The 23,005-nt window shown below is 37.9% G+C and overlaps 1 protein-coding gene across 1 annotated transcript in view; it reads right to left on the bottom strand.

Moving 5' to 3' along the window:
- Nucleotides 1-1,506: 1,506 nt before the first annotated feature.
- SNAP47 (synaptosome associated protein 47) overlaps nucleotides 1,507-23,005 on the bottom strand; it is a 60,352-nt gene continuing 38,853 nt past the window's right edge. Inside the window, exon 5 of the mRNA XM_036739323.1 lies at nucleotides 1,507-4,794. Within this exon, the coding sequence (XP_036595218.1) occupies nucleotides 4,648-4,794 (147 nt within the window). The 3' untranslated portion in view covers nucleotides 1,507-4,647. The remainder of the gene's footprint in view (nucleotides 4,795-23,005) is intronic.

Below are 23,005 nucleotides of genomic sequence, written 5' to 3'. Positions count from 1 at the left end.
GTAAGATTCTGAGGGAAAACCCAATGAAGCATCTAGAAAACAGGCTATAAATAAGGAAGTTGGGAAGCAATCAAAGTTTTTGGTAGAAGTTATTTAGACACTGAAATTCTAATTTATTAGCTGAGACTTTTCATAAGAGGGAAACTCCTAGAATGATAAGTTTACGTTGCAATATCAGCAGATTTTGACCAGAAGCATACTAATTTGGGGGCCTAATTAGTAATGAATCTTCTTCCTTCAGAGACAAGGATTTGGGTTAAAGTACAAGAAGTCAGTTCAGGCAGTACCTGAGCAAGCTAAGGTAATATACAACAGCTTCTTTTAAATCTGAGGTAGCAATGCCAAGAGCAGCAGCTGATTCCATAATACTAGACTGGGCCTGGATAGTACTTTAAACATGAAAGTATGTTCAATCTCTGAGCTTGACTAACACCATTTTTCATTGTAAACAGTTCTTACCATGGAATTCTCCTTCTTCTTGTATGAAAGCTTAGTCTAGCATTTATCTGCTTGTAGTCTATAATGATCCAAGTATTGTAGTGGAGAAGTTAGATGGAAAGGTTACCAGCTAGAAGAAAGCAGAGTAAAAACTTGGGGTACACCTTCTGAAAGCTTTCCCCGAGCAGTAGCTACACATAAAGAACTGAAACATGCCAGGCAATAGTTGCACGCATATCTAAATTTGTCCTCTTGAAATGCGGACATCTATGAGTAAACAAATGACCAGAGGAGTGCTGCCGCAGTAAATTTCAACAGCATGTGCCTAACAGCATGACCTTTTTGTAGAAATAAAGGTTTTCCTGACCCTCACCCAGGGGAATCAAGAGAAAACAAATGGGGACAATATAGGACTACTGACTGTGTAGGACACTAGATTTTGGCATTTGTAAATCCTTGTTGGTGTTTAACTTGACAAAGGGTTTGCAGGAGTTAGATATATTCTGTGTCTCCAATACTCATTGTCTAAGAGTCAAAAAATTTAGTCCTAGTCACAATTATATCCCTAAAGATGTTGCCTGGGGCATACCAGAATCTTTCTAAAAGAAAAACAAACATATCTCTAAAACAGGGGTAATACTACCTTCCCTGACTACTGCATAGCACTGATGTGAAAATCATGAGTTAACATATGAAAAAGCTCTTAAAATTAGAAAGCTCTATACAAAAGGAGGTATTACTACTATTTCCTTCCTCCTCTACTCTGATAGATATGGATTTTATACCAACATCGATTATTTAAAACATTTCTATGACCTCATTCCGTATCTCTCATGCTAGGTGACTGTTTCAACACAAAACAGAATCATAGCCTGCTAGAAGAAAACTCAAATATTTTTTTTCCTTAGTCTCTTTCAGGGGTCCTGCCTTTATAGTCTCATGTCAGCATGGTTATCCTGATTTTTTACAAAAGTATGCATACACAAATACATAATACATAGTGTATATGTGTATGTATACATTTGTATGTGTTATAGATAACATTTATAAAGAATTTTGGGGTTTGTGAAGTACTTTATACACATCATTTCTCTCTTTGATCCTCATAACAAACATGGGTCATGCTACAGGCTAAGTACTATTTCCATTTTACAGATGAGAAAACTGAGGCTGAGAGAAGGGAAATACTTGCCTAGGGTCTCTGAGTATGATTCAAACCCAGGTCTTGTGAACCTGAGGCCCAGTCTCCTGTCCACTAGGCCCTGTGGACTTGAGCAGCTATGGGAACGTACACAGGCTTGCTGTTCTGGCGGTCCAAGCTGAGGAGTGACCACCACTCACGGACAGGAGGAGGATTCCAGGCAAGCTCGGCTGACAAAGGCTGTATGTAGATTTAGGTATTACTTTTATGATTGTTCTCTTCGTGTCCATTGTAGATTAAAAGGATGAATCCTCACCTTCGTTCTGAAGGCATGTGGGACTAATTGTTATTCCACTCTTTGGGCACATGGATGCTATTTTATATTGTTAGCATCTTGTGAGGTCTCACCTCTTACAGGCAAGCCCCCTGAGGGCAGGGACTCTGTATTCCTTTTCTTTGTGACCTCTTCCAATCATTTGTGCATATGGTATGTTGTCTGCCTTTTTGGTACCCTAAAAAAAGCTACATACTCTAATATGTGGTAAGAAAAATACCTTTGTTTAAGGGTACGTCTGATTTATCATATCTTCCCCAAAGGGATATGGATGGAAACCATAGTGTTTAACAGTGTGACAAGATTTAAGCATTTACTTAGAATGTTACGAACCTCTAAAATGAGTGGCCCTAAGCTCTACAAAGCTCACCAAATTCTATAACTGGCCAAGGAAACTGCTCCAAAAAAGACATTATTATTCATATGAACATCTTAGGAAAAAAGAAGCTTTGAAATAAGTTGGGCTTTATTCCAGCAGGCCCAATTCTAATCTGGAGAGGGGAAGTAGGTATGGCCTGAACGAAACAGAAGGGACGTAAAGGACAATTTGTAGTGTGTCTGGGTATTAGAAACTGTACAGCCTCAATTCTGAGATGATGACCTCTTGTGTCCTCCGGAGGTAGAATGCCAGCCTTCACCCAAAGAGATCTACACTGCAGCAGCATTCTTCTAGCCACAATTTTTCAGTAGTCTTTAGGAAAATCATCAAGGTACAAAGTATGCAAATACAAAGTGCCCTAACCCAAACTGATACAGTGTTGGGTTGTTGCCAGTATCAACAGCTGTCTCAATGATGACTTCAACATACCTCCAATTTTTTCATAACAAGTTGTAACAACCCTTTACACTTGTTAATGGGATAAAAATTAATCCGCAAAACCAGCATTTTCAAAAAAAGTTGTCTTGATAATATGCCTAAAGGTATTTCTTCATTATATCATTTCAAGAGTCTGAAAGTAAAATGGTAACAAATCATTAGTGTATGTAATGAGAAGTCAAAACAGTGACTGTGAAGGAATGATGTCCAGAAACAAATCTACTTTTCCTCACACTTTGCACCCTCCCATCCCGACCCCCCACCTCCAGAATGGAGTTTGCAGTCCACAACTAGTTTTGTTTCATAAGTAATTCTTACCAGGAGGAGAAAGCGTTAACTTCTGGTCTGCTAACTGAAACACATAAATCAAACCCCCCCAAAATCAATATAGGTTTTGAAAAGTACACTACATATAGCAGCTTTCTTTCAATTCTGGCTAGAAATGAGGCAGTAAAAGCAAAGACCAACACGAGTTTTTAAAATATTCTATATAACTAGCTGCCCTTTTTTTTATTTTTGGCTAAGGAACTGGGCAGTAAATGAAAATTTAAGGTGTTTATAAGATATCCTGGAGGTGTTCTCAGCTAGAAAACTGCAGTAAAATTAAAAAGAAAAATAGAACAGTCTGCTGGCACAATTTTATAAACCTACTCTATCAAAGAAAACCATCAAGAAAGAAATGGAGTAAATTAATTTCCACATCTAATGGGGACTATATGTGATTAATGCCCAAGCAGCCCCTGTAGGATTTTAAAGTCCCAAAGGGAATGCTCATCCCAGGGTACAGGCACTGCGAAGAGCACTAAGTATTCAAGGGCTGGAAAGGAACTCGTTTGAAAGCTTTTAAGAAAAATATTCAGAATTTAATACGCAACCAAGCAATAGGTTTTATTTAAACAGGGCATATGCCTGCACTCAAAAAGGCAGATTGGCTTCTTTCTGGAGAGTTTTAATTTTCCTCTTCTGATTAAAATATTTTTTTAATCTTCAAAAACATACCTCATCTTTAAAGTTTAGTAGAAGAGACTGCAATAATTCAAGAAGAGGAACTGTCAATTTTGTTTGTTTGTTGCACTAACATCTAAAAGGGGGGAACCCCAAGAAGTTGATATACAAATTACTTAGAAACTACACAAAACTGTTTAAAATGGAATTTCTGCATTTGGCACTTTGTGTTAAACATCATGCCTATCACTTCCCCAAAGTTTTAATACAGTATCCAGAAGCAAGAATACTTCTGCACGCCATCTCTATTTCACTAAACAGATAGAAGTATTTTTTTCTCTCTCACAGATGTAACAGAACGGTAGACTGGAAGAGAACTTTGGGATAAATTAGTCCAACTTTCTTACTGGTAGTTTTTCTCATAATTGAAGAAACTAAGGCCTAAGGGGACTATGTGACTTGTCCACAGTCACTTACCCAATTAAGTGTCAAAACCAGGGATCCAATTCCCATTCCAGGAAAACAAACAAAAATGCACCACACAATCTCACACACTGAAGGAACCTACAGCACTTAGGCTTTCACACATAAAAAAGAAGTTGTTCACTTTTTTTAACTGTGAAGTTCCCCCTCCAAAAATAATCTACAACTTCTTCAGTGCATGGGAATCTCTTTAGAGAAAGTCCTCCAGACCCCTGAATCCCACTGTCTGTAAGGAGTCTTAGTGACAGATAGATGACTTCAGCCACTACACCATGATTAAGTTTCTCCTTCTTCAGCGGCTGGGAGAAGGCTTCCAAGCATGCATCTGATCCTGGAAATTATTCCATGGTGTCTTCTCTATAAATGAAGACTACAGAAACAATGAGAGAACAACACATTAAGATAATCACTTATCCTAAAAAATAAAGTCACTTGTGTCTCCTGAGAGTTCCACATTCCCACCAAACCACCAGTTCCCCGCCTGCGGTTCTACAGCAGCCTCTTCATCCTACGATTCTGCTTGTCGATAGTCAGGGTCGAGCGCTCCACAGAGGAAGTCAGGCCATCGAGGACTTCATCCTGCCTCTCCAGTTCTGTCTCAGTTTCTAGAGCAATGCTCTTCAGTTTCTTCAAGATCTACCAGAGAAACACAGCAGTGTTCTTTAAACACCTATTCACAATCAAAGAGGAGAAGAAATCTCTTGCATCCATACATTTACACAAGTTGTTCACCACACTTGAAATGTCCTACATCATGGAGGCTCAGCTGAGACGTCACTTTCTCCATGCAGCCTGCTCAGATTCCTTTCTAGATATCACAGTATGATCTCCTTCCTCAAATTATCCTGTATTTACATATCTGTAAACATGCTGAACCCTCTAGTGGAATGTAAGCTCCTTAAGGGCAGAGGTTTCTTTTACTTTTATCCATGTATTCCAAGCACCAAGCACAGTGCTTAATTAATAAACACCTGTTGAAATGAACTGGTCACATGATAAATTAAAAAACAAATACTTATACACAAAAGAAAACACTGGAGCTGATGTGAACATTCAAAGAACAAAGATATATAAAGGACTGGAAGACCACAGGGCCTCATGGGAAGAAATGCTGTGAGACTGCACCTGGAAAATTTTATTCTTCGATTCCAGGCAATACCACACCCACTACTGACAAACTAGGGTGGAGAAATAGAGGAAGCAATAGAAATAATCCAAGGGTTGGTGGGATTGAAGACAGATGAAAAGAACTAAATCTATCTTGGCTGACGCGGGGAAGGAGATGAAATCATAATGTAGCATACACTAAAACCTGTTCAGTTAAAGACAAATATTAAACGGTGGTACTGACTAAAGAAAAATTGAGTTTTAAAAAGTCAGGTTTATTGACCTACGGAGTAAATCTGCTCAAACTAAAATGGTATTACTGAAGATATTTAAAATCACAATGACCAAATCACCAAAGAAGTCAAATAGCACAAAAGAGGAGGATAGGACTGGCCAGTGTGATCTCATCAAGAAGTGAAATCTTTCTATAGTTTTTCTGACTTCACGCCATATTCTTCAGATATTTTCATAAACTAATGAGGGCAAAAATTTTATTGCAATTCCACTGAGCTTAATCGTGTTGTGAACTATTACTTCAATTAGATAAATGTTTCCAGGGCCTGAGCACAATTTCTGAATCCATTTAACCTGACACCAAAAGAAGAATGCATTTTAAAAGAAATATCAATGACAGACCACTGATAATCAATATCTTCAGGAAAATCTACAAATCATTTACTGGGTCAACAAAAAGGAACTGAAGAATGTGAATTAGTAAATGGGGACATCCAGTATTACATCTACTTTCTCCCAATGGATCAATATCTCTACAGATACTCTCCAAATATTTTGTTACTATGGTCATTAACAACAATATTTGTGTTCTTAAGGTGAAAAGAAATAGTATGCAATTACTTCACAGAAATAATTGTTCCCATTTGGCTCTAACTCTCATTTACTGTAAATGTATCATTAACACAGAACACAGCACACAGGTTGGGGTCTGTTTGGTGGCCAAAGGAGGAATGATGGTATTTAAGTGGATGAAAGCCTGGTCTTTTAAAAATGACATTTGATTAACCTTTCTAAAATAATGTTGAAAAATATGACTGGTACAATCTTAAATGTAGACTTCATGTGATCTGGAATTATTCTCATACGTTGTCCACCATCGGGCAAAAGAATAAATCACAGACAAAAGTCAGCAATCTCAGAAAACAACACGTTTGTACCAGGAGGGAACCCAATGCTGGTGGAAGCTCCATCAGTTGAGTCACTTAAAAAACTGGACAGAGCCCTGGAAAATATACTGTAGGGAACAATCCAGCTTTGGCAGAGGGGGATGGACTACATGACCTAATACAGTAGGTCTTTTCCATCTCTTATTTCTATGATCTCATATGGCTAATGCCCAAACAGCATAATAATAATTAAAAAAAAACCCCAGTTCACCACTATGGCATATAGGTTCCTACACACCATTTTTTCATACGGATAACCATCAACTCTTACTCTCCCTCTCCCCATTTATCAATTTTTCCTTTTCCTTTGGATAAAACGAAGGCCCATTCACACTGAATCTTTCTAAATGTTTTCCGATAGATGCAGGATTTTAAAAAGCTACCTGGAACTTCATGTGAAGTTCACAAACTGAAGGCCCTTCCACAAACCATGCCCACAAGCTGTTCTCTAGGATGTGCACTTCTCTGGAGATCCTTTCTGAAATGATTTTAAAATAAAAAATATTTTGAAGCAATGAACTTCTAAACCACAAAAAAGCAATGTAATGGAAAGAATGCCGAACCTGGAGGCAGAAAGGAAGAGTTCCAGTCTTGGTCTCCCGCTTACTCCCATGGTCACAACACTGAGCTTTCATGAGCCTGGGCTTTCTCTTCCATAATATGCGGTTAATAATACTCATACTAGCAACACAAAACATAACCTATTTGCCATTCACCTCTGAATTCACACAGAATAAGGTTCAATGGGGGGCTATTTTTTGGGTTTTTTTTTTTTTGGCAGGGCAATTGGGGTTAAGTGACTTGCCCAAGGTCACACAGCTAGTAAGTGTGTCAAGTGTCTGAGGTCACATTTGAATTCAGGTCCTCCTGACTCCAGGGCCAGTGCTCTACTCACTGTGCCACCTAGATGCCTCTATGGGGGGCTGGATGGTAATTTACTTTGTGGTTGTTATTCTGTCACTTCCATCGTGTCCAACTCTTTGCGACCCCATTTTGGGTTTTCTTGGCAAAGATACCGGAGTGGTTTGCCATTTCCTTCTTCAGCTCATTTTACAGATGAGAAACTGAGACAAACAGGGTTATGTCACTCAACCATGGTCACATGGCTACTAAGTGTCTGAGGCTATATTCCTAATGCCAGGCCCACTGCTTTATCAACTGTGCCACCTAGCTGCCCCAAATAGGTAATTTACTTTACCTGGCTTGTTTCTCTCTCCTTAGGCTGAAAATGGAAACTTCTGAAAGTCACTCAGTATAGTTCCTCACATGCCCTTACTAGGTAAGATGCAGGCAAAAGACAGCACAGAATCAAGAAAAACTTGTCATTAGAACTGAAGCAGAATGTAGAAACAACAAGAACACTCTCCCACACATCCCTGAGCACAAGCTCATTCCTCACTCTCTATCGCCCCATTAATGTGCTAGAAAAAGTACTGGAGGCAGAAGAACCAGGTTCAAATCCTGCCTCCGATGTTTACTAAGCTGTATGATCCTGGTCAAATCACTTACTCTCTAGAGCAAAGCCTCTGCTTCCTCCTCTGTAAAGTGGGGAAGATCACACTCGTGCTGCCTACCTCCTAAGGCTTTTGTGAAGGAAGCACTCTGCAGACCTTAAACTGCTATATGATGGGAGATAGGGCTCCATCTACTAACAGGATTCTTGTCAGGAAAGCACTTTATGAACCTTAAATCCCTAGGGAAATGGGAGCTATCATCATCATTACTCTTTCCCCCATGGAAAAAAACCAATTCAGGAGCTGTGACTTTGAACATCCAAGCCAGAAATGGGAATTCGGAGACATTCCAATTTACTTTAAAACCTTAATCTCCTTTTAGTAAGTTGTGAACAGGTCAGTTTAATTAGTTAAATTAGATCTTACACAGGACTAGACAAGAGTTAACTTTCGTCTATTTGTACTTTTGAATCGATATACCATAAGGAACACTGAGGTTATGTACATAAGAACATTTAGATAATTAATGAAATATCACCAGAAGAGTCATTTGCCCTTCTAAGGAATCTCAGAACTATCAGAGATTCTGAATCTCACAAAATCAGAGGAACTAGAGAGCCTGACTACACTGAGAAGAAGGTTAGAAAATGAAGGATTCTGAGGCTCAGGAGACAAAAGTACTAGAAAATCTATGCTACGAGGGACACTCAAGAGACTGGAAAGAGTAAGTCACTGAACATTTATTAAGTGCCTATTGTGTGCCAGGCACTGTGCCAAGCACTGGAGTTGGGATAAAAAGCCAAAAGACAATCCCTGCCCTCAAGCTGGACCTGTGCTTCCCAATATGAGGGAGACAACAAACAAATATCTATGTAAAAGCAAGCTATATACAAGATAAAGAGGAAATGATTAAAAGAGGGAAGGCCCTAGACTTCAGAAGGGTTGGGAAAGGCTTCTTATAGAAGACAGGAGTTTAAATGAGACTTGAAGGAAGCCAGGGAAGCCAGGAGGCAGAGATGGGAAGGGAAAGCATTGCAGACATGGGGAACAGCCAGATAAAATGCCTGGAGTCAGAGATGGAGGGTCTTGTTTGTGGAACAGCAAGGAGGCCAGTGTCACTGGATCAGAGTATGTAGTGCGGAGTGAGGTGTAAGAAGATCAGAAAGATGTGTAACTGTGTAAGGAAGGGGGAAGGGTAGGTTATGAAGGCTCTTGAATGCCAAACAGAAAATTTTGCATTTGATCCTGGAGACAGTAGAAAGCCACTGGAGTTTACTGAGTAGAGAATAATATGGACAGACCTTTAGGAAAACCACTTTCATGGCTGAATGGAGGATGGACTGGTGGGGGAGACTTGAAGGCTATTACAATAGTCTAGATGTGAGGAAATGACAGCATGCACTAGAGTGGTAGCAGTGTCAGAGGACAGAAGGGGTCATATTCAAGAGATGCTGCAAAGGTGAAATCAACAGGTCTTGGCAACAGCCTGGATACAGCAGGTAAGAGATAGTGAGGAATCCACGAAGACTGCTAGGTTGGGAGCCTGAGGACTAAGAGGATGGTGGTGCCCTTTACAGCAATAGAGAAGGTAGGAAAGGGAGAGAGAGTTTGGGAGAAATGATGATGAATTCTGTTTTGGACATATTGAGTTTCAGATGCCTACTGGACATCCATTTCGAGATGTCTGAAAGGCACAGTTGGAGATACAAGACTGGAGGTCAACAAAGAGGCTGGGGCAGAAAAGGTAGATTTGAGAATCATCAGCATAGACATATTAATTGATATTTAAATTAAAATTAAGGTAATTAAATCCATGGAAGCTGATGAGATCTGAAATAGTATAAAGAATGAAGGATCACAGACGTAGAACTGAAGAGACCTTCAAGGTCATTTAGTCTAACCTTCTCTCTAGAAGCAGAATTTGAACCCAGGTGCTCTCATTCTGGAGCCAAGCTCTTTCCCTTGCGCTCTGGCACCGTAAGTGTCTGATCAACAGCAAGTCAGGACATGAACCTGATCAACTGACCCTTCTCACCTGTGGCTGCCAAACTCCTAACATTTGCTCCCCTAATCCACAGAATGCAGAGCTGCCATCTGCCAAGGCAGCAATCCTTTCTCCCTATTACCTTTACTCTCACCCTTGTCCCTATTCACCTTAGCTCTCCCCTCCACAGCTCTTCTCTTCCTTTGGAACCCCTGTCCTACCATGAATAAACAATCCTTCACCCAAGATCTCTCTACCTCATCCTTCCTGTCTCCTGGTGCTCAAGAAAATCTGTTTCTCTCCAGAAGCAACACAATTCCTAGCCAGGCTCTCCAGTGTAGATTTTTCTTTTATCTGATGCCTCCTCTTTACTCCAGTAGAAGGAAGCTTCCTGAGAGCTAAGAATGTTTCATTTCTAACTTTGTATTCAAGTATCTAGCACAGAGCCTTAAACAGAGGGAGCTAATAAATATTTGCTGAAGTGAATTGAAAGCATCATTACAAGTCAAGAAGTCTTTATTTATTAATTACTATGTGTCAGGCACTGTGCAAGTGCTAGGGAAACAAATACAAGCCAAAAAGACAGCTCCAGCTCTCAAGAAGCTTACATTTTAATGTGAGAAGACATATAAAGGGAGCTGAAAGGGGCTGGGATAAAGATTAGGAGTCAAAGTAGCAAAGTTTGGACAACAAAGGATGGCTCATCTGGTCTCTTTCTCAAAATGCAGGCTCTGGGAGAAAGTCACCAGTGAGAGATGAGGAGCAGTGAAGGGAGAATGCAGCTGAAGTATGGGGGCAATGCCTGGAGAGCATGAAGTACAAAATGTCATGTTAAACAATTCAAGAAAGAACTCCCTATATGATAAGAACTTCTGAGAAAACTAAAAAGCAATACTTCAGATAATGAGGGTTAGACTAACATCTTCCACCACATTCCAAAATAAACTGAAAGTTGGATATATGACCTGAATATTAAAAAATCATACCAGACTGTATATCTTTCATGGATGTAGGTAGAGGATAAATTTTTAACCGAAGGACAGAGGCAATTATAAAAGACAAAATAATTTTGATTACATGAAATTGAAGAGCTTTGAACAAACAAAATTAAGTTAATATATGATAAGGAATAACTGACTGCAGAAAATTTTTCTATCAAATATCTTTGATAAGGGTTGGATGTTCAAAATATATAGACAACTAATAGAAATATACAAGACCAAAAGCCATTCTCCCAAGAGAGAGGTGGTCAAAGGATATGAATAGTTTTCAAAACAACTGCAAACTATTAACAACCATAAGAAAGGTGCTCCAAATCATTAATACGAGAAATACAAATCAAAATGACCCTAAGGCTTCACCAAACATTTAGCAAATCGGTAGAGATGATAAAACAATGGAATAGTCGATGACAGAAGAGTTATTTAGACAGACACATTGTTAGTGGAGCTATGAATTAGTATAACCATTCAGAATAGCAATTTGGAATTATTCATATAAAGTGATTGAAATGTTCAGATTCTCTGACACAGAGATTCCGTTGTCAGACATTAATATCAAGGTGGCCAAAGAAAAAAAAGGCTCAAAATACTTAAAGGAGCACTTTGTAACAGTAAAGACCTAGAAACAAACTAGATGCACACCAACTGCGGAACCACTAAATAAACTGGGGTACATAAATGTAATGGAATATTATTATGCTGTCAGAAATAGCAAACAATAAATAGAGATCATGGAAAGACTTCTACGAAATTTTGCAAAGTAAAGTTAAGCAGAGCCAAGAAAACAATATACATGACTACAGCTCTATAAATGGGGGGAAAACATAGCCACAAACCAATCAAAACTGCATACTGCAAAGTTATAAAGAACAGACTTGGCCCCAAAGAAAAGATCTGAGAATATACACACACCTTCCTCTGCCCACCTTTGCAGAGGTGCAGCTCCAAGAGTATGGACCATTGCATATAATGTCAGATTTTTTTTCTGATATATTGATTGGCTTTGCTGATTTTTTTCTCTTCTTCCTCTTAAAATATTTTTTCCCCTAAAAGATGGCTCTATGTTGGTGGAGAGGGATACAGGGATGTAGACAAAGTAAAACAAAATGTTTACATGAATATTATTATAAGATTTTGTCCTTCAAGAGAAAGGTTTGGGCACTAGTCACCTGATGATCGCTCTCAATAATTCCATATATTTCTGTAGTAACTCCATGTATAGTTCTAATAGTTATATTGCTACAGTTTATAGTGGCAGATGGGTAAATTAACTGACTCATAAGTCAAATGACTCTTTAAAAATGGCCGAAGTAAAAACAAATTCTCGGGGTTTTGCTTTGTTTCTTAACACATAATATACTACTTAGGAAAGTATCCAAACTTTGCTCATTTATGGCTAAGATGCAGCTGGTTAATTCCAAAATCAACCCTGGATATTCCAAATAACTTAAAATCTTGTTCAAAAGAAAAGTAGTCAAGACAAGAAGAAGCAGGATACAATAGATGATAGTCAGCCCTGGGTTCAAGTCTGCCTCTGATGCTAGCCGTGCATCCCTAAGGGCAAATCATGTAACCTTGGTGACTCAAGCAACTGTGAGAACAGTTATTGATCTTTCTTGGTAGAGGAGGTTTCTTTGTGGGGAATACTATATATCAAAGAAACCACTGGTCCAGACTCCCCCAAAATAAAACAAAATCATCTCATAGAAATGAAAGCCTTCAAATGGAGAAATCATTCATCAAACAGTCTCTAAGACATCTGGCTTGTCAATAATAAGAATTGAAACTAAGGTCTGGGGGTTAATAATAAAAATTCCAAGAGAATGAAAATCATATGAATAAAAATTCACAACTGTGAGTATCTGAAATCTTGGTAAAGATCCTTTTTCCTTTACAAGAAGGACTGAAGTAATTAAATGGCATCGTGTGAATTCCATATAACATGGGATGGAAAGAATGGAAAATCTGAAGTCTGGCCAAACCATAAAAACAGTTGCTACTTTTGTGGCCTAGGATGACAAGCTGTCTAGTCATCAATGTACAAATTCTACTAATGTACAACTGACCTACCTATCAGCCAAATCATAACTGGGTTTTAAACCAATGATAAAGATTTAAAATGAAATCTTCCTCTAAGTTTAAAAGAATCATGGGTTATTAAATAGATTTGCTCAAGAATGAGATTTCCAGACTTACTCAATTAGAATATCAACCAATTAAAACCAGACTTTATATATATATATATATATATATATATATATATATATTACTAGTATCTCAAGTGGCAATGAAACAAATATATAGTATATTTAAGAGGGGCAGCATAGTCTAGAGTCAGAAGACCTAAGTTCAAATCCTAGCTCTTGACCTCTGATCCTAGGATCTATAAAATGGGGTATAATAATACTCAAACCACCTACTACACAAGGTTATAAGGAAAGTGCATTGTAAACTTTAAAGCAGTACTGAAATATGAGATATTAAAATACACAAGACATATAAACATAACTGTGTGCGATTCAAGGCATTTATGGCTTCCTATCTGATACCTCCCTACCCCTCTGGCCTTATATTAATATCTGATCTGTATTCTACTCTGAAAATGTCCTTGTGCCCCATGTCTGGACTATCTTCCCTCCAGAATTTTGTCTGAACTGCCCTTTACTTTATTAAAGCCCAACACAAACACTCCTTCCTTCAGGAAATCTTCAAGGGGCCTTCCTTGTCAGTAATCACTTTCCCCACAGTCTCAGCACTTTTGTTTGCCCCTCTCTGAAAACTATATTATACAAAATTGTCTAAGTGCCTCTATGTTTGGTTTTCACTCCCCTATTAGACTTTGTGAGCTGGATCCATGAGGGCAGACATGTTCTATATCTAAACTTTTTTATCTCCCCATGTATGCCTGGCACAGCGCTCTAGACACAGGAGGAGGTGCTTAACAAAAAGTCTGCTGAATAAATGAATAAACTTTAGAGAGAAGCATCTATTTAGAAACCAGAGAAATGCAAAAAAGCTCTATGCAATTTGGAGTACAGCTAAGAGACACTTAACTTTAGGGAAAAGGATAAAGCCATAACAACAACAACCCACCCCACAAACTACTGTTAGAATGATGTTTGAATCAGTGAACGGTCAATTTCTGGGAAAGGTGAACAGTGTTGAAATTATGTTGGGATGATTCAGTCAGGATGTGGAGAGGCACAGATTGAACAAATACAATGAGATGCCTAAGGCAAAGATGTAGAGAATCGAGAAATCCTCTCACAAGCCTGTCCCTGAGAGCTAAAGCTATCCTTCCCAAAACAAATCTGTAAATGCAACCAAGATGCAAAAGACTAACAGACACAATGATCTTTTGGGCCATTTTTATGCCCTGGATAATTTACAAGCGTAGCTAACTTAAAAAAGGAAGGGCAATAAAAGTATATCTAGCTCAAGTGAATAAAATGTTCATCTTGATAGTTCTGCACTTGGTCAGGACTTACTAATAGCAAATTTGTGGTTTAGTAATAGCTACTGGCAGCCTTTCATCTCTGGGTACAAGCAGCAAATGACATCCAAGCATGGCAATGTCTCAGGGAATCCTTGGCAAAAGCCGGTAAACATCACAAAATGCAACAAGCCATTAAATCACATGGCACTATCATAGTCTGCTCAGAGCTGGGCTGTGATTAGCCTAACAATGGTATCAAGTCAGGTGCCCTGGTAGAGTGAAGGTGAGAAATACATCAGGTCGGGTATGCTAGTACTCTAATCATTTTCATAAGTCAGTAAAAACAAAGTATATCTTTAAAAAGTACAGTAGAACTACTTACTCAAATAGATGTTTACATAAAAAAAGCTTCATTTCAGCAACCTCCCATAGTGCCCCTCCCCTCCATATGCTCATGATGCTAGCCTAAGAATCAGACATCCTGGGCTGTATTCCAAGATGTGTCACCAAAGGAGACCCTGGGAAACTCACTTCCCACTTCTGTGCTTCATTTCACTCAGCCGTAACAAAGAAGAAAAGCTCCCTGTACTTCTAAAGAAATCTGCACTGAACAACTGCTCTCTAGCACACCTTGGTGCTTCTAGACATGACAGTGCTGCTGTCCCGTCACCTCAAGATACGAGCTCCAGCTTTGGGGGCCATCCTGTAAGCAGCCATCATACGTTACAAGTACTGCTCATTTGGTTACTAAGCTGAGCCTGAAAAAGAAAGAGTAAACTTTTTTTTTTTTGCAGGGAAGAATTATCAACCTTTTCTGAACAGACAGAGCTTAGATAAATCAAGCTGTCTGCAACTTAGAATAGTTCTACCAGTTGGGGCCATTAATATCCTGTAGAGAAGGAAAGGAAAAATTTTTGGCTTTCACCACAGCCAAACCTCTGGAGACTATAAAGAACATTCTACGTTATAATTAATCATATTCAGCAAACAAAGACCACCACCAAAGGCCTACACATATACTTTCTATTTCACTTTCTGTAAGTCATCCCACAGGCCATCCATATACCAAGACTACTAGTATCTCAAGCGGCAATGAAACAAACATACAGTATATTTAAGAGGGGCAGCATAGTCTAGAGTCAGAAGACCTAAGTTCAAATCCCAGCTCTTGACCTCTGATCCTAGGATCTATAAAATGGCACCTACTACACAAGGTTATAAGGAAAGTGCATTGTAAACTTTAAAGCAGTACTGAAATATGAGTTATTAAAACACACAAGACATAGAAATATAATTGTACATGATTCAAGGCATTTATGGCATCCTATCTGATACCTCCCTACCCCTCTGGCCTTATATTAATATCTGATCTGTATTCTACTGTGGTTTATAGCTAAAGGCAAGGATAACAAAACAACCTAAGAGAACACCAACTGGGGTTAGTGGGTCAATCTCTCTTTTCTTTCCCATGAAACTTAACAATAAACAGGTTTATCAAGAGAAAAACCAACCAGGAGCTTTTTAGTATGAAATAAATAAATGATTATGATGACATCAAAAGAAACTCCCTTGAACTACTAAAATAACATCCAGTATATGTAAATGTACTCAACTCAGGAACTACTGATGGCACTGGCAAATGACACCGAAACAAGTTAATTACTGAAACGACAGTGACACTGAAATAAGAGGTGTCAAAAAACTGAAACTTGCCCCTTTGCCAAACAGCTTAGAGGGGTCCTGGCTATGCAGATTTGCACAACTTTTCTAATAGCATAAAGGCAGAAAATGGCCACACAACTAACTCCCATCTCTTCCAAACTGCAACCTTCCCCATTATGGTCGGCATAAGAAATTAAATGGGAATTTGGGGAGAGTTTTGCAGAAGCCACAGATGACACATGAAGGCCAGCAAATGACACAGAGCATAAGACTAAATATTTAACCTAAATTTTACAACAAAGTGCTATAAACACCCCATAAAAGAAAAAGATCAGACTTCTCCTCTGATACAAAGGAAAGGCCACAAAATTTTATGTGCATTTTCCTGATCGCCAGGGTGCTGCGTTGCTAACCCCCGGGATGTGGAAGGGATAACTGTATTCTGCTTAGCTCACATAAGAGGTAGTCTGCCATTGTTAACTCTTAGGCCTCTCTTAAAGTTTGTTGACACTGTCATGGACTACAGCTTTAATTTCTTCAAAGGATCCAGGGTTTCAAGTCAATTCACTTTAAGAAACATTTATGGGCCTACTGTGTACCATACAGATCACACACACACACACACACACACACACACACACACACACATTTACACAGGCATATGTATACAAGCTATTTTGGAGGGGAAAGAGGACACTAAATACTGGAAAAATCATGGGAACATATGTGTAGGTTTCTTTTGTCCTGAGCCTCAAAGGGAGACAGGAATTCCAAAAGTAGGAGGTGAGAAGCCAAGGGGGACAGCAAGAGCAAATGCATGGAGACAAGAGACAAGACAGAACATGTACACAGGGAAGAATGAATTCTGCTACTTCTGGTTTCTCTACTAAGGGTTAAGATTTTTTTCACTGGAAATTAAAGAACAAAAATGAGTAAAAAAGAAATGAAACCAAAAATAAGTAAGAAGATAATAAGAGAGGATCTAGTAGCCTTAGATGAATTCAAGTCACTTGGCTCAGATGAGCCATATCCTTGGACACTGAAAGAACCAACAGTTGTAATGCTGAGCCACTGTCAGTAATATCAGAAAAACTGTGAACACAACAGCAGCGCCATGAAACTGGTGAAAAGCAAATGACCCAATCTGTAACAAGGAAAGAGAGAGGTCTGCAAACTATAGACCAATAATTTGATTCAAAAGAAACTTCTGAAACAGATCTTTAAAAGAGGTAGGACAGTAATGATTACAAAGAGCCATCATTGTTTAATCAAGAACATACCAGACTAACTCCATTTGCTTTTTTGATAAGATTACTAAATTGGTAGAAGAGGGAAATGCTATATATATGGGCCTGTGCTATTCATCTGAGGATCATGCTGAAGAAATTGACCATCAGAAGGTTGACCTCCAGGTTATGAAACTTTATTTAGGCTTTAGCATCTCATGGAAAAAACTATGTAAAAACATGTCAAAACTAGAACTGGGCAAGTGGAAGTTAATGATTCCATGAGACATCAAGAAACAAGAAAACAAAGTAAAAAGAATGAAAAAATAGAAGAAAATGTGAAATATCTCTGTAAAAAAACTCAGCTGGAAAATAAATTGAAGAGAGATAATTTAAGAATTATTGGACTACCTGAATGCCATGATTAAAAAAAAAAGGAACCTAGATATCATATTTTAAGAAATTATAAAGGAAAACTGCCCTGATATCCTAGAATCATAGGGTAAAACAGAAACTGAAAAAATAAACAGATCACCTCCTGAAAGAGATTCTAAAATGAAAATTCCCAGTCAAATTCCAGTGTTCCCAGGTCAAGAAGAAAATATTGCAAGCAGCCAGAAAGAAACGATTTACATATCATAGAGCCACAGTCAAGATCACACAAGATTTAGCAGCTTTTACATCAGTGGAGATAACACAAGATCTAGCAGCTTCTTTATTAAGGGACTGAAGAGCTTGGAATATGATATTCTGGAAGGCAAAGGAGCTAGATTACAACCAAGAATAACCTATCCAACAAAACTTAGTATAATCCTTCAGAGGGAAAAAATGAATATTTAATGAAATAGAGGACTTCCATGCATTCCTGATGAAAAGACCGCAACTGAACAGAAAATGTGACTTTCAAATATATGACTCAAAAGAAAGATAAAAAGGTGAACATGAAAGAGAAATCATAAGGGACACTCAATAAGGTTAAACTGTTTACATTCCTATGAGGGAAATCCTAAAAACTTTATCATTATTAACAAGCAGTATACACGGACAAGAAGGCACAGCTGTGAGTTGACTATGATGGGATGAGTTAAAAAAAATCAAGGGATGATAAAGAAGCATGCACTGAAAGAAGGGGGAAGAGAGAGGAAGAACAGGGGAAATTATCTCATATAAGAAAATTGCTTTCACAGTGGAGAAAAAATGGGGAGGGATCAGTGGACAATGTCTGAATTTCACCCTCACTGCAACTGTTTCAAGGAGGGAATAACATATACACTCAGCTGAATATAGAAATCTATCTTACCGAACAGGGAAGTGGGAGAGGAAGTGGATAAGAGAAACCAGGGGTGAGGGTGGCTGATAAAAGCAAGAACGAATTAAGCGAGACCATGGACAGAAGTAAAAGAGACTTTTCAGAAAGGGGATGGAGAGAGGAGAGGGAAAAAAATAAATAGGGAAAAAACAGGATGAAGGGAAAAACACAGTAATCATAACTGTGAATGAGAATAGGATGAACTCATCCATAAAATGGAACCAGATGGCAGAATAGATCAGAAACCAGAATCCAACAATATGCTGTTAACAAGAAATACATGTGAAACAAAGACACACACAAAGAGTAAAAATAAATTGCTGGAGCAAAATCTATTATGCTTCAGCTGACGTAAAATAGCCATGGATTGTAATCATGTCTCAGATAAAGCAACAGCAAAAACAGATTTAATGAAAAGAGATATGCAGGGAAATGACATTTTGCTAATAAAAGGTACCAACGACAATGAAGTAATATCACTTAATAATGGTATAACAACCAAATTCTTATGAGTTACAGGAGGAAATAGTAAAACTATACTAGTGGGGGACCTCAACTTTCCCCTCTCAGAATTAGATAAATCTAACCATAAAACAAAAATATTAAGCAGATGAACAGAACTTCAGAAAAGTTAAATATAATAAACCCTCTGGAAAAAAACGAAGGAAATGTTAAGGAGATGAAAAGAACTTCAGAAAAGTTAAATATAATAAACCCTCTGGAAAAAACCGAAGGAAAATGTGAGGGGTTTTATCTTTTTCTCAGCTGTACATGGCACCTTCACAAAAATCAACTATGTATTAGGGCATAAAAACTTCAAAAACAAATGCAAAACCCCAGAAATATCAAATGCATCCTTTTCAGACCATAATGCAATAAAAATTACATTCAATAAAGGGGCATGAAAACATAAATTAAAAATTAATTAGAAATAACATAATCTAATCCTAAAGAATGAGTGGTTCAAAGAACAAATCACAGAAACAATCAGTTTCATTAAAGAGAGTGACAACAATGAGGCAACATACCAAAATTTGTGGATTGCAACCTAAGTAGTATTTAGGAGAAAATTTCTATCTCTAAACACTTTACATCAATAAAATAGAGAAAGAGCAGATCAGTGAACTAGGCATGAAATTAAAAAACTAGAAAAAGAACAACTTTAAAATCCCCAATTAAATACCAAATTGGAAATCCTGAAAATTAAAGGAAACTGATAAAATTGAAAGTAAAAACTACTGAGTTAAATAATAAATAAAACTAGGAGCTGTTTTTATGAGAGAAAAAAGCCCAACAAAGGAGAAAAACCATCAGTATCAAAAATGAAAAGGGCATATATACTACCAATGAAGATGAAACTAAAGCAATTATTAAAAGCTATTTTGCCTAATTGTATGCCAATAAATCTAACAAATCTAAGTGAAATAGATGAATATTTACAAAAACACAAACTGCCCAGATTAACAGAAAAGGAAATAGGAGCATGTAAATAAACCTATCTTAGAAAAAGAAATCGAATAAGCCATAAAAACAACCTCCCTAGGAAAAAAATCTCCAGGACCAGATGGATTAACAAGTAAATTTTACCAAACATTTAAAAAACAATCAATTCCAATACTATATAAACTATTTGGAAAAATAGGCAAATTAGTAATTCTACCAAATTCCTTTTATGACACAAATATGGTGCTCATACCAAAACCAGGAAGAACAAAAACTAAGAAAACTATAAACCAATTTCCCTAATAAATATTAATGCAAAAATTTTAAATAAAACACTAGGAAGGCTATTATAGCAATATATGACAAAGATTGCTCTCCCTCCTTTTCTCCATACCTCTTGGCTTTCTTCCCTGGCTTTCTTCAAGTCCCAACTAAAATCCCACCTTCTTTTCCTAACCCTTCTTAATCTAATTCCTCCCCTCTGTTAACTTTTCCTTTTTACCCTGTATATACAGTTTGTACATACTGTTTACTTGTTGTCTCCCTTATTATACTGTGAGCTCTTTGAGGGCAGGGACTGCCTTTTGCCTCTTGTATCCTCAGGGCTTACATAGTGCCTAACATGTAGCTGGTGCTTAATAAATGCTTACTGACATAACTAGCGACGAACAAGGACTAGAAATCAGGTTTCTTGACTCCTTCCACTACACAAACCTACCCCTCCCCCATTTAGTAATAGCAAGTCAGAATTATGTGGTACTTTATAGCTTACGAAACAAGGACTGAGATTGAAAATAAAAGTCTGATGCAGTCCTACAAGAATAGAGTTAAGAAGGCTAAAGCCCAGAATGGGTTGTTGTTTGCAAACAAATAAAAATGTTTAAATAATAACAGGGGCAAAAAGAAGAGAAAGAAAAGCACAGAAAGGCAAGCTGGAATAGATGTGACTATAATAGATGACAGAAAGAAAGCTGAATTATTCAACCACTTTATGCAGCTGCTTCCTCATCTATAAAACGAGGAGGCGGGACTAAAAGAGTTTGAGATCCCTTCTAGCTCTAGATAGATGATCCTATGAAATCTAAATATCATTGATAGTAAAAAAGAAACTGGATTGCTCTAAATTCAATTCATGTGACCTGGAGAAATTATACTCCAAGGTACTAAAAGAATTGTCAGATGTGACTACAGAAATCATTGTCCAGGATCAAGAGTACTGGAAAGGTGCTACAAGAGTAGAGAAGGACTAAAGTTGTGCTTATTTTCCAAAGAAGAAAAAACTGTAATCTAGTAAATTTCCTCAGAAAATTCTACAAGATATTATAATATGTATGGTTCTAACCACTCAAGAAAAGGAATTATTAGGTATTAGGAACCAACATGGATTTATAAGTCATGCCAAACACTTCCTTTTTTGACAGGATTCCTAGACTGAAAGATAGAGAAATGCTATAGATACAGATACCTGGGTTTCAGTGAGACAATGACAGTCTTTCATGATGTCCTAGTGGAAAAAATGGAGGAGTTAGGCAGGATGGATACAATCTGGTTAGGTAAATTAAGGAAGCCAAATGACTAAACCTAGAGTATTGATTAACAGATAATGTTCAACCAGGAAGGATCTTTAGTGAGGTCCCACAGGATTCTACTTTCAGTCTTGTTGTGGTCAACATCTTCAATAGCACTTTGACTAAAGATAGATGGCATGCTTATTGAGTTTGTACACAGCATTAAGGTGGGAGGTAGAGCTCATGTACTAAATGACAGAATCCAGAACAAAGACTACACGGACAGGCCAACCTAAGGTGATGTCCAACAGGGATAGATGTCATCTTGCACTTAGGTTAAAGAAAGTCAACTCCAAAAATATAAAGTAATGGAAACATGGCTACTATGTTTAAAAGATCCAGGGGTTATAATGGCCTTCAAGGTCATCACTGTAACAAGGTAGCTAAAAAAGCTAATTAGCTTCTAAGAAAGGTAGTGTCCTAAGAGAGTGAGTTTATAATCCCTTTTGTACTCTGACCTAGTCAGATCACATACGGAGTATTATGCTCATTTCTAGGTATTGCATCCATTTCTGAAGGGTCACTGACAAAGTGAAATAAATTCAGAGAAAAGCAACCTAGAGAGTTAGAAAAAAGATAAGCCATACCACATGAAGATAGGCTTTAGGAACCAATACTGTTTAGCTGGGAGAAGAGATGTCTTGCTGATAGTTAAGGCTTAATTGTCCCAAAGGGCGGAACTAAGACCAACATGCTAAAAATTGTAGGGCAACAGATTTTGGCGCTCTCTCTTGCACATGCTCTCTGTCTCTATCTCCGTGTGTGTGTGTGTGTGTGTGTGTGTGTGTGTGTGAGATACACACACATATAAAAAGAAAGACCTTCCTAACACAATTGGAGCTGTCCAAAACACAGGATATGAGGACTAAGGAAAGAAAATTCACTGGCACTAGAGCTATGGAAGCACAGCTTGGACAACTACTTGTCAGGGATGTTGTGAAAGAGATCCATGTTTCAAACAGGAGTTAGACCAGATGAACTGAGAGTTTCCTTCCAACTCTGAAGATGGAAAAAAAATACCAAAAATCACTTCCCCACCCCAAAACACACACACACACACACACACACACACACACACACACACACGAGTAAACACCAATTTAGAAGCCAAATAGGAGAAATCTCACAGCTGTTGTATAACTATTTATTATAGTTTGTTACTCTATTATAATCTGCCAACTTTTTGAATTATAAGACTACAGTATCAAGCCAAAGGATGACTAGGAAGACAGTTACCTAGAGGAGGAAAAAAACACAACTCCCCTAAACCTAAGCAATTTCAAATAACTATGTTTTGCTTCTCATTCAATTTTTTGTATTTCCATCCTACTACACAACAAACAGCTACTATGAGACAGCTTTACTTGGGCAATTCAATAAATCTGGAGAATTTTATGCACAGTGCAAACTTTCTGATTTCACTTGCTGCTAGCTAGTCCCTTCTACATTCTCCAGGTGGTTGAGTGAGGATTGTCA

Source organism: Trichosurus vulpecula, chromosome 9, assembly GCF_011100635.1.
Source record: "Trichosurus vulpecula isolate mTriVul1 chromosome 9, mTriVul1.pri, whole genome shotgun sequence".
NCBI lineage: Eukaryota > Metazoa > Chordata > Mammalia > Diprotodontia > Phalangeridae > Trichosurus > Trichosurus vulpecula.
The sequence above is the reverse complement of the archived record's forward strand: the minus strand, read 5'-3'. Positions and strand labels throughout refer to the sequence as shown.